This window comes from Dryas octopetala, chromosome 2 (genome assembly GCF_963921425.1).
Source record: "Dryas octopetala chromosome 2, drDryOcto1.1, whole genome shotgun sequence".
Lineage (NCBI taxonomy): Eukaryota > Viridiplantae > Streptophyta > Magnoliopsida > Rosales > Rosaceae > Dryas > Dryas octopetala.
This window is the reverse complement of record NC_141367.1, coordinates 17963-35165: the sequence shown is the minus strand read 5'-3', so window position 1 is coordinate 35165 and position 17203 is coordinate 17963. Positions and strand designations below refer to the sequence as shown.

The 17203-nt window shown below is 48.9% G+C and overlaps 1 protein-coding gene across 7 annotated transcripts; it reads right to left on the bottom strand.

Annotated features, from left to right (window-relative positions):
- Window positions 1–321: 321 nt before the first annotated feature.
- On the bottom strand, window positions 322–15446 carry LOC147292278 (catalase-4-like). 7 transcript variants are annotated; one of them, XR_015120410.1, is made up of 6 exons: window positions 15200–15440; window positions 2615–2711; window positions 1131–1389; window positions 925–992; window positions 745–838; window positions 322–611 (listed from the first exon to the last, which is right to left on the bottom strand). XR_015120410.1 is itself a non-coding variant. In XM_086232523.1 (5 exons), the coding sequence occupies exons 1-5, from the start codon at window positions 15212–15214 to the stop codon at window positions 544–546; spliced, it is 474 nt and encodes a 157-aa protein (XP_086088649.1). In that variant the 5' UTR covers window positions 15215–15446; the 3' UTR covers window positions 322–543. The 7 variants fall into 7 exon arrangements, 3 of the variants coding, with proteins under 3 accessions (XP_086088649.1, XP_086088650.1, XP_086088651.1); XR_015120411.1 differs by having other exon boundaries at window positions 557–603; XR_015120412.1 differs by having other exon boundaries at window positions 745–992; window positions 1153–1389.
- Between the last annotated feature and the right edge of the window lie 1757 nt (window positions 15447–17203).

The window sequence follows — 17203 nt, the reverse complement described above, 5'->3', positions numbered from 1 at the left end:
TATAATCACGTGCATGTATATAAAGTCGTCCTCTTAAAATGATGCCCTTATTTTAAGAAAACCATGCTCGTAGGACCCATTCTACAATGTGGTCCAACCGATTGAGCGTTTTCATCACTGCCAAAGGTCATGGCAAATATTGAGGCAAGCAATGGTGATTGCCCTTAGGATCATCATACAAACAATTGCAGATATGGTGATCTCTCGGAATGAAGGCACTCACTCTGCACTCTGCATCCTGCAGGAAGGATTTCAAATGACTCCCCAAGTCCAGGAACATAAGCATGCATACTATCATATCCCTCGACACACAAGCAAAGCTGAAATACAAATATAATATTTTGCTTGAAGACGAGAAAATCAGCAGACGTAATTGGCACCTACTACATTTGGAGCAACAGGTCACATTACATGCGAGATTTAGTATAACACATCTTCTAAAGGAAAAACAATTTAACATATGATTTATCCTCCCATATTATCTCTCTCACTATGTCATATTGTCCACTACTGGAAAGTCGATCATTTGGCTTGGCATGACCATCAAATGCTCGGTCTCACATTGAGACGAGTTGCTAGTTTCTGACCCAGAGATCGATCAGCCTGCATTGCTAATACAAGCACATAACTCAAAACAACATGGCTGCTTATATATAATACCAAACCTTCATATTCCAGTACAAAACGTCAATTTATTCAACATTACAAATTCACAAATGTAATACTTCATGACTAGAGACTAACCTGAGACCAGTATGAGATCCAAATGCTGCGAATCTCATAGGTGAAACGTGGGTCAGATAGGGCCTGAACCCACCGGTGGATAAATCGCTCTTGCCTGACAAGAGGATGTTAAATGATAAACACGTATGACATCTAAATACATTTATTTGCATGCCCAGACATCATAGGGTCGCGAGGTACCTGTCTAGTGCCCAAGATCTGTATCTCTCTCCAGGTTGCTTGAAGTTGTTCTCCTTCTCAATAATGCACTGCATAACCAACGAAGCAAGAATAATCAATTTGCAATACATAAGCAAACATTTATTCAATAGCATACTAAAATCAGGGGAAGAAATAGAAATTCTTTAGAGATACAATCTTTATTGAATTACAAACAATTAACATACATATCAATTTGCTTTGAAATACCCAGAGATGCCATATATATGTATATGTATGCATAAACATTGTGTGTATGATGCAGGCCTGTCTGAACTCCAGGGGCTCGAAGGAAGTCGGCACATGTAAGGTGAGATATATCATGGGTGACCTCAAAGAATCCCTTTCCACTGGCTCCCCTAGCATGGACAACACGCTCGGGGATTCGTTCTCTATCAAAATTGGCAAGTTTCTCCACCAGATGATAGTCTTCAAGGAGAATTGGACCTGACAAATAGACACAGAATTTAACTCTTTAAATACATCTACTCAACCCAACATATTTAAGCATATAATTCTTACTATGAATTACTCTCTCTGTATTTAAGCAAAATTTACAGGGTCCCAAAAACATTAAATGGATCATAGTTTTCACACAGCCAAATTAAGATAAAATAAAATCAGCTGTTGTACATTCTAGAAAGTATCAAAAATCAGACATCAAATAATGATAATCGAATGCTCAGTTGCATATGTTAATAAATAATAATGTTTATTTTTCATTTAGAAGGTGGGTTTTTGGACAACCAGATGATCATAAAATGCATCTTTGACAACCCAAAAGTGAGCTAAAAGGGGGCTGAAGGAATTACATGGGACCAATAGATAAGGTGAAGGTTTTCAACTATAGTAAGTAGAATAATTTTAAAATAAATTTCCATAAGGAAAAAAGAAAATTCAACTTCAAATGCAAATAAATAAATATATATGGGCCCCTTCCGTTGAGGTATACCTTATCCTAAACATGATGAGGTATGGTTTGTAGGACTCACTCTGCATTGTAATTTGATGATCGAAGCCGTCCAATTTCTAAGTATCTATACAAGGATCATCCTTGCAAAAAATTAGGTAAATCGAAAACCATTAACACATATAATTGTGATACAATAAATAGACGATCATAGTGATTCCGTAAACACTTGAAATGGTGGCCCTTTAATCAAATGGTTAAATGATTTCTAATTTCTCTAATTTTTTGCAAGGATGATCCTTGTATAGAGACTTAGAAAATATACGGCTTTGATTATCGAATTACAATACAAAGTGAGTCTCACAAGCCATACCTCAACGGAAGGGGCCTATATATATATATATATATTAAAAACGCCAAGGGTATCAAAAGATCAAACATCTCAACCTGGTAGTTCGACTAACATTCGAAAATCACTTTGCAACTCATAATCACATCAACAGAATATCACAGTTTTGTTCATAGGAGTTTAAATTAGTCATCAAAGAAATTTCAACACCCAAGTAAGCCAGAACCAATGATAACAAACATTTAAAAAAAAAAAAATTGGTGAATAGCATCATGATAATTATCTATAAAGCGCTTGGAAAAAGAAAACTGAGGGTGTTTGATCATGATGTGCAACTAATAAGAACAAAAGAAAGAAAAACTGTATAGCGATTGTTTAGCTAAAAGAATAAATAAAAAGGTACCCGGAAGTACCTCTAGCTCCAACAGTTAAAGAGGAGTTGTTGTTCCAAACTGGAGCACCGGAATTTGTGGTCCAGAATGGGGAATTGAAAGCACTTGAAGGGCGGTGCTGCATCATATATTTAAACAAAACAAGACCATGAGTTAAAAGAACAAGGAACACAATCTATGAATCTAACTGATAATATAACAATAAGCCTTTGCTTGGTTTCCGAGAAAATAGAATGCCAGAAACAAAAGCATCAGATGTTGTGCAGGACTCAGCATGAGATTTCTGAGCAACCAAACTGAATAACGAAACCACTAAAACTAATTTATTAAAACAAAAAAAATTGATGAAGAAATTAAAGAAACGAATTAAAATAAAGGCATAGGTGAACAAAATCCAAGAAGTGTTGATGCAAATTCTCGTGAGGTAGGTGCAACAACTTAGAATAGCTGATCTGGCTGATCAGATGCTTTGCTGGATGATGAAGTGGATGTTGGTTGAGATCTTCCTGCAAAAGAAACAAGATCAAAGGAGATGGACCGGTGTGGTACCAGCCAAACACACTCCGATGATGAAATCAGTGATGGTGTTTGATGGTGGATGAGGAAGAACAGAGGATGAACTTGGGAGAATAGGAAGAACAAGGCAAATGTTCTGGGTTATTCTCAGCAAGTTGGGTAAGCTCTTTGGTGAGTGGGAATTTTTGTGTAAGTGTTTGTGGGTAGATGCATAGATCATCATTTTGTGCATATATGGTGCCTTATATAGGCAAAGGAAGACTTAATGAATAAGTTACCTGCATGTGAATGAATGGTTGCCAGAGACCCACGTACCTGGTCAGACCTAGTTGCATGCTCAGCTGCTTACTTCCTCAGCATTCAATGCTGCATTGAATGCCCTATTAAATGCAAGGTTGGAAGGTTCAGGCAAACTGCCTCAGTAGTCATGAATGCAGACTGGATATTCTATCTGTCAGCAGATTTGTGTCAGGTGCATTTAAGTGTGGCGGTTCGTCCCAGCATGATCTTCCCGGGAATGGCGGCGGAGAGCCGAGCCGAACCGATACGAACACATGTTCTTATGCGTAGACATGAAGTCCATGTATGGTCGGATCGGAAATGGGATTCCAGACCGAGCCGGTCCAGTAGACTGGGGTCTTTCCGAGCCCTAACTGATCGACGCCAGAACTCGGATGGAGACCATCCCCTGTGCCGAGCCGAGCCGAACCGGGATGACCGTGGAAAGATGGACATTCGATCCCTTGGAAGATCATCGGTTCGGCTCGGACCGAACACGGTGGGCCCGGCGTGGAAACTCGTTCTGAGCCGGCAGAGGAAATGCTGATCAGTGATGATGTGGAGGTCAAAGTTTGAACACAGAGAGTCAACTCCGAGGTGGGTGTTGACCAGCCACGTGTCGAGCCGTGATTGGCTGTTCGGATAGATGTGGATTTTCCCACAAACAGGAGTCCCCCAGCTTCCGATCCGAGCGAGCAGTGGTGGATTGGAAGTTGAAGTGTAAGGACAACCCCAAAGATAGCATGTCACTTGATCCGAGCCGAACCCTACAAACCCATGTTCCCGAAGATCCGAACACATGACGACTTGTGATTGGTCAGAATATCTCAGGGACAGGTCAAAGGACGTTTGATTTCTGCATGGGGGAACGTAAGGGTCACCTCACTTAGGGGTATTTTGAATGCTTGACAGGTGTCAAGATCTGGCATTTGAAGCGCCAGAAATGAAGGGCTGAGATCGGTTTGCATGAGGGTATAAATTGGCAATTTCTCTCTCTTCCCTTTTATTTTCCCCACTCCCAGTTTTCTGAAGCTCTCTCTCTCCCCGCAAATTTCTCTCTCTCCCCGCGACTTGAGTGGTGGTCCGACCGTGATTCTGACTAGGCACGGTTGTTGGCAAGGTGGTTCCGAGTGGATAGGGGGCGGAGAGGTTGGCCGGACAAAAACAGTAAGTGATTTCTGTCCATTCTTGAGTTTTTGTGTTTTTCGGGTTTTTTCTGGGTTTGTTCTTGGTGTTCTTGAAAAAGACGCTTTTCGATCCAAAAAGTGTGAGAGAAAAACAGAAAAAGGTGTTTTAGTTATGTCTGAATCCGATTCGAGTGATCGGCTCGGATCCGGGAATGCCTTCGAAGGGGATGACGAGGCCGAGGTGAGCCGAAGTCCACCAGGGGGTGAGGCAGGCTGGGATAGCCTGTCCGAGGAGTTGAATGAGGTCATCTCGACCTTAGATCGGAACCCAGGTAGAGTGCGTCAACCCCGAGGCGATGAAGAGGAGGCTCAAGCCGAGCCGAGCCCAAGGGTTCCGAGAAGACTCATCTCGGGTTCGGAAGAAAGGGACAGGGGTCATGACGCGTCGACCTCGGATCGGCTCGGATCCGTGATGGGGAGTCCGATCGATCCGGACTTTTATGAAGAGTTGGCGTGGAAGGCCGATCAGATCCCAAACGAGATGACCGAGTTTCATCTCGAGGATCTGAGGGCTCGGTACTCCGTTCCCGAGGCTGTGCTGATGAGGTTGCCGATGGAAGGGGAGAAGCCGAGCCGACCCCCCAAGGGATGGGTGACTATGTATCCCGAGATGTTTGAGAATGAGGTTCGGCTTCCCCTGCATCCATTCCTGCAGGATTGGTTGGCCATGATCGGCGCGGCGCCGCATCAGCTGAATCCCAACGTGTACAGGATCATCCTGTCCATGCATATTTTGTGGCACAAGGTGCACAAATGCGAGCCGGACAAGGATATCCTGTTCTGCTCATACGCACTGAGGTCGAAGAACACCGAGCTCGGCTTCTACAACCTGCAAGCTTACTCGGGACCACTGTTCACAGGGAATCCCTCTTCCCAAAAGACTTGGAAGAGGAGATATTTCTTCGTCTCCGGGGATTGGGAATTCGTCGATCCGAGCAGACCCACCCCGGCGCGGGTTCCGAGAGCTTTTAGGATCCCAGGTGGGCAATGGAAGAATGGGGCCGATCCGAGGGCAATTTGTATATGTTTTATAATGACTGTATGTATATTTTGTGGCTAACTCCTTTTGGTTTCATCCTTGCAGTCAGCTGGGGTAAGTACAAACTGAAGGGCGAGCTGAGGGATCAGATTACAGCGATCAGAGAGTCGCCGACCGAATATTTGTCCACCAAATTCCTGCTCGGGCAGACCCAGATCAGGTCGAGCGGAGTTTCCTGGTTTGTACCCAGGTGGAACCCGCGAGCTGAAAAGGGGATGAGTTCGGCCGAGATGGAAGCTCGGCTGAGGAAGAAAGCCGAGAAAAGCGCCCAAAGGAAGGCCGCAGGTCGGGCGCCCGTCGAGCCGATCCCGGTACCAGCGCCTACTGCCGCCGCAGCCCGACCCGAGCCCTCTGTGACGAGACCGGCTCGGCAGGGGGAGAAAAGGAAGGGCCCGGCGACCGAGCCTCGTCCTGAGAAGAGAACTCGGGCCGAACCCGGTGGTGGGGATGCCGAAGCCTCGGGCTCGGTGCCCCTGAAGACGGTGGAGGTCGACCCCTGCATCGAGCCGTTCGTCTCGGGCCTTAAGCGCGTGATGACGGCGAGGGCGCGGGAGGGGCTCTGGGCCGGTCAGGACGAGCCGAGCCTCAGCTACCAAGCTCTGACCACATCCCGTCAGGCCATGTTGGTAAGTCTTTTTTACTTCGGATTTCGTCTATCCGCTCGGTTCGGATTAGTAATAAATTCTTCTCCTTTGTTCTTGCAGCTCGCCATGAGGCAGTTTGAAGCCGCCCATGCCGCCGTCGAGGCCGAGGCGACAATGGGGAGGCTTCGGGAGCGGATCCAGGAGCTGAAGGAGAAGCTGGCCGAGGCCGAGCGGGTGGTGAAGGCCGAGCGCGATCGGTCCGCGAGTCTGCGGTCCAAGCTGGCCGAGAAAGAGGTGGATGTAGCTCGGCTCGGGAAGGAGCTGCTTGCGTCCGAGCAGAAGGTGGCTGAGCTGGGCCAATTCGCCGACGACCTCCAGCGGGACGTCGAGGCTGCTGAGCGGAGGGCTCTCGAGTCTCGGCGTCAAGCTGGGGTGCCGAGCGTCCAGGCGCTTGCCGATGCCCAGTTTGAAGGGTATAAGGACCTGCTGGAGGAGATCCGGTCGAAGAGGCCGGATTGGGATTTGTCCTTCGTTGGCGAGTCCGACGGCGAGGGGGAAACCCAGGAGAGCCAACAGGAAGACCTCCCTCCTTCTGATCACCGAGCTGCCGCCGAGGCGGTTACCTCGATGACCAAGCCGATGCCGGGGAATCCTCCGCTGCCCGAGTGCGAGCCGACCCCGATCCCCCCAGTCCCCGAGTCCGATCCCAATGCTGAGATGCAGATCGGCGGGGTTGAGGTGGTGCAGCTCGGCGAGGAGACGCCCGAGGGGTCCACCGAGCCGATCCAGGAAGGGCCTGCCGAGCGATCTGCATGATAGCTGATTTTGTTTAATTTTCATGTTTATTTTGTTTTTGTTCCCGAGCCGAAGTGTGGCTCGGGTTTAATTGTTTTTGGAACAATTCTGTACTTGGTTTATTTTGTTTAATTTATCGATATTTTCTTTATGAGCAAAGTTATTATCAGTTCAGCTCGGAAATTAAGCTAAAGACATAACTAATAACACATGAATAAGAAAATGATAAAAATGAAAAACATAATAAAAACACAGGCATTTTGAGATCGGCTCGGCATGCCGATCGCAATGAATATGAATGGTAATGATAAATTAGAACTTGTCTTCGGATCAGCTTGATAAGCATAACCAAGATAAGTAAAAATTTAAAAACCCTAGTGATCCCAGATGGGCTCGGCATACCCATTGAGATATTTAGGAATTTTGTTTTTTGAGAAAAATATTCAAACCTACTTTCAGATCGGCTCGGCATGCACGATGAAAGTTTTGGTTGGAGTGTATATTTTTCTTTTAAAAATATCCTGTTGAACGTTAGGACTGTAGGAAGTCACTTCGGCTCGGACAGGGATTTTTATAGACCTGATAAGTCTGTACCATGCCGAGCATTGGGCCGAAAGTGGCGCGCCAGCTCGGCACGGGAGTTTATAGACCTGATGAGTCTGTAATATGCCGAGCATCGGGCCGGAAATGGCACGCCAGCTCGACACATGAGTTTATAGACCTGATGAGTCTGTAATATGCCGAGCATCGGGCCGGAAATGGCGCGCCAGCTCGACACATGAGTTTATAGACCTGATGAGTCTGTAATATGCCGAGCGTCGGGCCGAAAGTGGCGCGCCAGCTCGACACATGAGTTTATAGACCTGATGAGTCTGTAATGTACCGAGCGTCGGGCCGAAAGTGGCACTTCGGCTCGGCACATGGGTTTACTATTTTTTCGAAGGAAACACTTAGATCTTTCCTCTTTGTTGAAAGTGTATAGGAGTAGAGTCCCCAGTGTTTGTTTCGAAAAATAAGAAGAAAATGAGTCAAAATGTGTTCATCTCTTCATTGATTGGAAAGGGTGTTAGGTCGGACAGTCCCCGATCCTAATTACATTTTTACTGGTAATAAGTCTTCAAGTGTTCAGCGTTCCAGCTATGCTTGAGAGGCTTCCCAGCCAGAGTGGCCAAGTTGTAAGTGCCGGGCTTGACTATGCCCGTGATTCTATATGGTCCGGTCCAGTTCGGATCGAATGAGCTTTCCTTGATAGCAAGGGGATTCTTTTTCATGACGAGACTGCCCAATCCGAAGCTCCTGGGTTTGACCCTTTGATTGTAGTATTTGGCTACCCTCTGTTGGTAAGCGGCTCGGCAGAGATTTGCGTCGGTTCGCCTCTCCTCGATTATGTCTAGGCCGAGCCGAAGTCCGGTGTCATTGGTCTCGGGATTGTACGTGCCGGTCCGGAATGAAGGAGTCCCCATTTCGACCGGGACGACAGCGTCAGTTCCGAACGCCAATGCATAGGGTGTTTCCTTCGTGGAGTTGCGATAGGAAGTTCGGTAGGACCAAAGCACCTCTGGCAAGAGTTCAGGCCAATTTCCCTTAGCATTATCCAGTTTAGTCTTGAGGGTCTTCTTGATGATCTTGTTGATGGCCTCGACCTGTCCGTTCGACTGCGGATGGTAAGGCGCGGTGAAGCGCAAGTTGATGTTCAGACGTGAACAAAAACTCCTGAACTTCTTGCAGTCGAACTGCTTGCCATTGTCCGCAATGATGGTGTGCGGCATGCCGAACCGGCAAATGATGTTCTTCCAGACGAAGGTCTCCATCCGTTCGGCTGTGGTTGTGGCTAGGGGCTCGGCCTCGGCCCACTTGGTGAAGTAGTCGACTGCTACCACCGCCATGGTGACTTGCCCTTTTGCCTTCGGCATAGGGCCGATTAGATCGAGTCCCCACTGCGCGAACGGCCAGGGGCTGGATATGGAGGTCAGCAACTGGGGAGGTTGATGGGGAACCGCGGCAAATTGCTGGCATTTGATACAAGCGCGAGACAGATGATCTGCGTCCTTGTTCAGCGTCGGCCAGAAGTAACCCTGTCTGATCGTCTTGTAGGCGAGGGCTCTCCCTCCAGAGTGGTTTCCGCATATCCCCTCGTGAATTTCTCTTAGCACATCCTGACCTTCTTGGGGAGTGACACATCGCAAGTAGGGCAGGGAGAAACTCCTCTTGTAGAGCTGACCATCGATGATGCTGAACCGAGCCGATCTGGTCTTGATGAGACGTGCTTTGTCCTTCTCCGGGGGAAGGATCCCGGAGACCAAGTAGCCGATGATCGGCGTCATCCAGTTCGGCTCGGCCTCGGTCTGCATAACGGCGGCCTCGGTTTCGATGGTGCTAGGTCTGTCTAGGATTTCAACTGGAACGTGCCTAGCGGACCCAGTATCCATGGCCGAAGCCAGGCGTGCCAAGGCGTCGGCCCTGCAGTTTTCTGCCCTCGGGATTTGGGATATTTTGTATTCGTAGAAGTTCCCGAGCAGCAAACGGGTCTTCTCGAGATAGGCAGTCATGCTGGGCTCCCGAGTCTCATACTCTCCCAAAATCTGATTGACGATTAGTTGGGAGTCGCTGAAGATGTTCAGTTTGGCCGCGCCGAGCTCCTTTGCCAATCTGAGTCCAGCGATGAGTGCCTCATACTCTGCTTCATTGTTGGATGCTTGAAATTTGAAGCGAAGAGCATACTCCATCACAACTTGTTCTGGGGAGATCAGAACAAGCCCGGCTCCGCTTCCCATGGCGTTGGAAGATCCGTCCACATAGAGGGTCCAGGTGAGAAGATCAGCCTGGACATGATTGTCACTTGTGTTCGGATCAGACGCAGTTGGCGTAGCGTCGGCGCGCGGTGGGTTTTCCGCCGAGGTGGTCGACTCACAGATGAAGTCCGACATGGCTTGACCTTTGATGGCCGTCCTGGGACGGTAGATGATGTCAAACTTGCCGAGCTCGATTGACCACTTGATGAGCCGACCCGAAGTCTCGGGTTTTGCCAGGATTTGTCTGAGCGGCTGATCCGTCAAGACGACGATTGAATGAGCCTGGAAGTAGGGTCTCAACTTCCGAGCCGAGCTGACCAGGGCGAGAGCCATCTTCTCGAATTTTGGATATCTGGTCTCGGCATCGGCGAGGGCTCGGCTCGTATAGAAGACGGGGTGTTGTACACCGCCGACCTCTCTCACTAGAACTGAGCTGAGAGCCGAGTCAGAGACAGAGAGGTAGAGAAAAAGTTCTTCACCTTCCTCTGGTTTGGATAAGATGGGAGGTTCCCCCATGTGCCTTTTCAGATCTTGAAAGGCCTGCTCGCATTGGGGGGTCCATTCTATGCTCTTCCCTGCTCCCCTTAAGGCTTTGAAGAAAGGGAGGCACCGGTCAATGGACTTCGAGATGAACCGGTTCAGGGCGGCGACTCTTCCAGTCAGACTCTGGATTTCCTTGCGTGTCCTTGGGGACTTCATGTTGATCAAAGCCTGGATCTTCTCCGGATTGGCTTCAATCCCCCGTTGGCTGACCAGGTAGCCAAGGAACTTGCCCGACCGAACTCCAAAGACACACTTGGCTGGGTTCAGCCGCATCTGATATTCTTGTAGGACTCCGAACATGTCTGAGAGGTCCTTGACGTGATCGTCCGCCTTGATGCTTTTGACCAGCATGTCATCCACGTAAACTTCTACGGATTTGCCGATGGAAGATCTGAACATGTGGTTGACCAGCCTTTGATAGGTGGCTCCGGCGTTTTTGAGGCCGAAGGGCATGACCTTGTAGCAGTACATGCCGCGATCAGTTATGAAAGATGTGCCCTCCTGGTCGGACTTGTGCATGAGGATCTGGTTATATCCAGAATAGGCGTCCATGAAGCTGAGGAGCTGATGTCCAGCTGTTGCATCGACGAGCTGATCTATCCTGGGCAAGGGAAAGCTGTCCTTGGGACAAGCCCTGTTCAGGTCGGTGAAGTCCACGCACATCCTCCACTTCCCGTTGTTCTTTTTCACCATGACCACGTTGGCAAGCCAGTCGGGATAGTTGACCTCCCGGATGAACCCGTTATTTTGCAACTTGGTTACCTCTTCAGCCATGGCGGCGTATCGGACCGGATCGTACGACCTCCTCTTCTGACGGACCGGTTTGCATCCCGGGTCGGTGTTCAGCCTGTGGGTGATCACGTCAGACGATATGCCTGGCATGTCATCGTAAGACCAGGCGAACACTTCCGCATTGGCACGGAGGAAGTCGACTATGGCAGAACGTTGCTCGGGGCTGATCTGAGTCCCCACTCGGACGAGCCGATCCGGTGTCTCGGCCGAGATCGGCACTTCCTCCCAGGCCTCGGCGGGAAGGGGCCGAGTGTCTGGGTTCGGCTCGGAAGTGAAGTCGAATGTTTCCGCCCTCGGTCACCTGCCCGAATCAGCGATGGAGTCAAGTTCCTGTGAGTTCGGCAGCTGACCCTTCTGCTTGATCGAAGCGGCGTAGCAAGACCGAGCCGAGCACTGGTCTCCCTGAATGACGATGCAGTCGTCGCCCACCGGACATTTGATGAGGAGGTTGGCGTAATGGACGATGCAGTCAAGGTCGACCAGAGCCGGTCTGCCCAGAATGATGTTGTAGGCTGACGGCCGTTTGACGACAATGAAGTACGTCATGCAGGTCTTCTTGATCGGTCCCATCCCGAGCGAAAAGGGAAGGTAAATGTGTCCGAGGGGCTGAACCACTTCTCCCCCGAATCCGACCAAGGCAGGTGTATCGATCTCCAGCTTATCCTCGCCGATGCCCATCTGCGCGAACGCAGAGTGGTAGAGGATGTTGACTGAGCTCCCTCCATCGACGAAGGAGCGTGCAATGGTAGTTCCGGCCACCTCAGCCACTATGACGACCGGATCATAGTGGGGGAAGATGATCTCATTCGCTTCGTTAGGCTCGAAGGTGACCGGTGCCCAGTCTTTCCGTTGTCTTTTGGAAGTGCTGGGCTGACCCGCTTGGATCGACAGGGACTCGTGAGCTTGAGCCGCCTGTCTGACATACTTCTTCTGGGATCGGTTAGAGCTTCCCACGAAGGTTGGCCCCCCGCCGATTGATCCGATGGCAGCATCCTGGACCTCGATGGTGTTGGTGGGCTTCTTCGGCGCGGCCTTGGGTACCCTAGGCCCACCGGCCAGGAATTGATTGATCTTACCCGCTCGGGCAATAGTCTCAATCCCGTCGCGGAGAGCGTAGCAATCACCCGTGACGTGGCCGTGATTGGAGTGGTATTTGCAGAAGACGCCCTCCCTGATTTTGTCCGGGGGTGGTCCCTTGATCTCCCTGGCAGCTGGGAGTTGGTCCTTGATCTTGGAGAAGATCGCCTCCAGACCGGCGTTGAGGGGAGTGTACTCCGTGTACTGGACAAACTTGGGCCCTTTGCCCAGAAGTTGGCGTGGCTCCTCGGTCCTGGTCTTCTTGGATTGGACCTGGGGTTTGGGACTTGTAACCTCTCCCTCCTTCCTCTTGGCCGAGGTCGGCCTGGGATTCAGGGCCTCCACCTGAGCATCCCACTCCTCAGCCCGCGCCCACTTAGTGGCTTCGGCGGAAAGCTCATCGTAAGTGGAGGGAGGATTCCTCATTAGGTGGGAGCGGAGTCCCCCGGCGTGCAGACCTTGCATGAGGGCATTCTTTGCTGACCTGTCGTCGCAATCGTCGCACTTCGTATATTCGATGTTGAAGCGGATCAGATAGGCCTTGAGGCTCTCCCCCTCCTGCTGCTTAATGAGCGACATATCGTTCAAGTTGTAGAGTCGTTCGGATACAACCCGATATCTCGCCAGGAAGGCCCTCCGGAGGTCGGAGAAGGAGTCGATGGAATTCGGTTGGAGAGTTCGGAACCATCCCCGAGCCGAGCCCTTCAAGGTCGAAGGGAAGATTCTGCACTTCGTGGCTTCAGATGCCTGGCGGGCCTCCATGGCGTATCTGAAGCTGTCGAGATGATCGTACGGATCCTTGGCCCCATCGTACTGATCCATCTTGGGGGGCTTGGTGTCGCGGGAGACCTCAGCATCCATGATTCTGCTGGTGTACGGGAGGGGGAGTTCCTCTCCGTGGTCGGCTCTACCGGTGTACCCCCTGGAGACCTCGACGTGGCCGAGCCGATCGTGGACGCTCCGGATTTGGTCCTGGACCAAAGTCCGGACAAGATTTTCCACGTCGGGCGGGGTCGGCTCGGCCGCATTTTCCCCTGAGCATTCGGCTCAGTTACCGAGTCTCTCACTTACCGGCTGGCGAGTGATCCTCTCGCTCACCGGTCGTCAATCCGACATGATCATAGTCGATCCCAGTCGGTCGCTCACCGATCGTCTCCCTGAGTGAGCCCCTGATGGGGAAGGATCCTGGCCGGTGATGGGGCCGAGCCTATCCCCAATCGGGACCCTGGTTTCGGCCGAATCGGCTGGACTGTTGGCCCCCAACCTGGATTGGGCCGGGGGTCGCCGGTTTGTATTCGGGTCGGCACGGTCTCCGCTCGAATTCCTGGGAACACGCTTCCCGAAAGCCGCCTGTTTTTGCTGAAGGAGACGGTGGGCATTTAGGAACTCGGCCTGTTCGGCCGGGGGCATGTCCTCGAAGCCCGGGAAGGCGTAATCAGAGTCCTGCCGATCGGTCTGGTCGTTCGGCTCGGCAGGAGTGCTTTGCCGAGAAGGAGATGGTGAAAGGACCTCCTGCTCGGTTCGGGTCCGGCGCGATCGGAAACCCGATCCCCCACTGTTCTCGAGCTGAGCACGATGGCGTGCAAGTTCCCCGGCCAGCTCGGCCTGTTTTGCGAGCAGCTCATTATTCTGCTTCAGGAGTGCATTTTCAGCGGCTAGATGTCGTTGGCTCTCCTTAAGGAGTTTGTGAGCAGCTCAGATTTTCGTGGGACCTTTGGACTTAGATGTCCTGGGGAGTTGTGCTCCCCTCCTCTTCTCAGGTGTCTCAGGCTGATGTTGTTCATCATTCTGAGATGCCCCCGAAGAAGAGCTGCTGTCCCGATAGACGGTAGCCATGATGACTTGTTTGAAGGAAGAGCTTAGCGCTTGCAGTGATGAACACAACGGCTGAAGTCGATCTTCCCACAGACGGCGCCAATCTGTTGATGCAAATTCTCGTGAGGTAGGTGCAACAACTTAGAATAGCTGATCTGGCTGATCAGATGCTTTGCTGGATGATGAAGTGGATGTTGGTTGAGATCTTCCTGCAAAAGAAACAAGATCAAAGGAGATGGACCAGTGTGGTACCAGCCAAACACACTCCGATGATGAAATCAGTGATGGTGTTTGATGGTGGATGAGGAAGAACAGAGGATGAACTTGGGAGAATAGGAAGAACAAGGCAAATGTTCTGGGTTATTCTCAGCAAGTTGGGTAAGCTCTTTGGTGAGTGGGAATTTTTGTGTAAGTGTTTGTGGGTAGATGCATAGATCATCATTTTGTGCATATATGGTGCCTTATATAGGCAAAGGAAGACTTAATGAATAAGTTACCTGCATGTGAATGAATGGTTGCCAGAGACCCACGTACCTGGTCAGACCTAGTTGCATGCTCAGCTGCTTACTTCCTCAGCATTCAATGCTGCATTGAATGCCCTATTAAATGCAAGGTTGGAAGGTTCAAGCAAACTGCCTCAGTAGTCATGAATGCAGACTGGATATTCTATCTGTCAGAAGATTTGTGTCAGGTGCATTTAAGTGTGGCGGTTCGTCCCAGCATGATCTTCCCGGGAATGGCGGCGGAGAGCCGAGCCGAACCGATACGAACACATGTTCTTATGCGTAGACATGAAGTCCATGTATGGTCGGATCGGAAATGGGATTCCAGACCGAGCCGGTCCAGTAGACTGGGGTCTTTCCGAGCCCTAACTGATCGACGCCAGAACTCGGATGGAGACCATCCCCTGTGCCGAGCCGAGCCGAACCGGGATGACCGTGGAAAGATGGACATTCGATCCCTTGGAAGATCATCGGTTCGGCTCGGACCGAACACGGTGGGCCCGGCGTGGAAACTCGGTCTGAGCCGGCAGAGGAAATGCTGATCAGTGATGATGTGGAGGTCAAAGTTTGAACACAGAGAGTCAACTCCGAGGTGGGTGTTGACCAGCCACGTGTCGAGCCGTGATTGGCTGTTCGGATAGATGTGGATTTTCCCACAAACAAGAAGGATTGGGAAATTAGTACCTTGTAGGGATCCATGGAAGAAGGTCAGGTGAGCGAGAGAGATGAAGAGTGAAGTGGATGAAAAGGTAAAGCAGGGAAAAGCCTCTTAAACTATGAATCATGTGGCAAATGGCGATCGGGGGTTGAAACGTAGTTTTGGGAATTTATAAAGGCTGTGGGACTCGTGGCTCTCCTCAGGTTATCTTTATACACACACACACTGGAAGGTCAAGACATATCTTCGCCGAGGCATCCTCAGGTTTGTGTGCTAAGAGCCTAAGAGCACACGTTTCAAGGCCCTTTATGGGAATCGTGGCATCTTCTAAGTGGATTATGTCATGAATGGTTGTGCATTTGATTTAGCAAAACACCAAAACTAGGATAAGGAACCAACGCATGACGTTCTCAATTATTTTGATCATTTTCCCAAAGATAATTGAAATACAGAAAAGAGAAAAATTTACAAATAAGACACATATTTTTATAAATATTAATTTTTTTTTGTGTTAATAAAGGATACATATTTTCATTTTGTGTCAATTAAGGACTATATTTTTTTCAGTTTTTATTTCAATTTTGTCCCGACGTTGGACCTATCAAAACTTTACCAAATCCAGAAAAATTATTGAGTTTAAAAATATGCATCTTCTTTTTACAACCATATAAATATTACCCAAATCGGATCTCTACAACTCCAGATAATCGGCCCTAAAGTAGAGTAACCCGAAACTATCTAATTTTCCAAATTTTTTCTCAGAGTAAGGTATCCAAAACTATCCGATTTTTTCAAAGTAGGATATCTGAAACTGTCTGATTCGGGTACCCTAGTACAGCAGCAACAATGTTTGTTGTTTAGTTACATCAAGTTTTCACCTTAATGTCCTATACCAACGTTGACTGTATTGACATGAACGTCACCTTTGACGTGTTGATTGTGTCGTCTTGACGGACCAGAAGGTGGAATGGGCGTGTTGCTCTGGGGAGGAAACCAAACCTTATGTGCAGGCTGGGGGCAGAAAGGCTTGCACCACCCATTGTTTGATGATGATTGTTCTTGTTGTGGAGGGTTAAATCACGGATTTTGTATGTTCCATTTCCCATGCGGGGGAGGACAAGGAAAATAAGCAAGGGAAGAATAACTAGTCCTCCGAGTAAATGGTTTGCCTTTATATTTGTTGTAGCACTCATGAAAAAAGTCATAAAAGAGTGCTTCAATATGTCGAACGGTGGGATGTTATAGGAGATTGAATCGTGGAAAAGAAAAGAAAAGAAGGCGAAGCTTTCTCACACACTATGCAGTATTACTATTGAAAATTCAAAGTGTTGTAGTGCAACGGATGCTGAGAGAGAGAGAGAGAGAGAGAGAGAGAGAGAGGGCTGAATTAATGTGTATTGAGAAAAAGGTAATAAGAGACAATAGAAGTATTAATTGAGGCAGAAACGGGTTGCCACAATGGTGCAATGTTGCATGAAGCAAGAGAAGAACAAAAGTGTTAAGGGAATCGCATTTATTATAAGTTTGTTACCTCTTAAGTCTTATCTGACAGTGGCCAAAAAAAAAAAAAAAAGTCTTCGTAGTACTCTCTCTCTCTCTTCTTTTCTCTTTCCCACATGTTCTTTGAAAGCATACAAACTGGGAGCACACAATATTTACCAAGAAGTGAAACCTTGGACTTGAGTTTATCAGGTTGGACTCTTGTAGACGAATCTACATACCCACGAATTGGTAGGGCTAGGAATACGAAAATTACATATGGGTAGCTAAAAATGGATTTAACAAAATCAATAATGGCTTAAAGTAAATTCAACCCCCTTGAATATGTTGTTCCTCATTTGCCTCTTATTTGCCTCTCATATGAGCCAGATTGCATTCTTCAACAACCTTTTCATGATCCTAATTACTGAATTTCTCTCAACCAACGACAAGAAAGAGAACTAAATGTGTAGTGCCGGAAATTGCAATGGTATGTCTCACTACCTCTTTCACTCTCACTTTCCCTCTCTTATAGCCATCTCCCCCATTCC

Bases quoted from the DNA above. Each gene is read 5' to 3' on its own strand.
- LOC147292278 (XM_086232523.1), bottom strand. The intron at 993-1,152 runs GTATTTCAAAGC...TTGGTTATGCAG, and splicing joins CATATATATGGCATCTCTGG to TGCATTATTGAGAAGGAGAA. The intron at 604-744 runs GTTAGTCTCTAG...TTAGCAATGCAG, and splicing joins GGATCTCATACTGGTCTCAG to GCTGATCGATCTCTGGGTCA.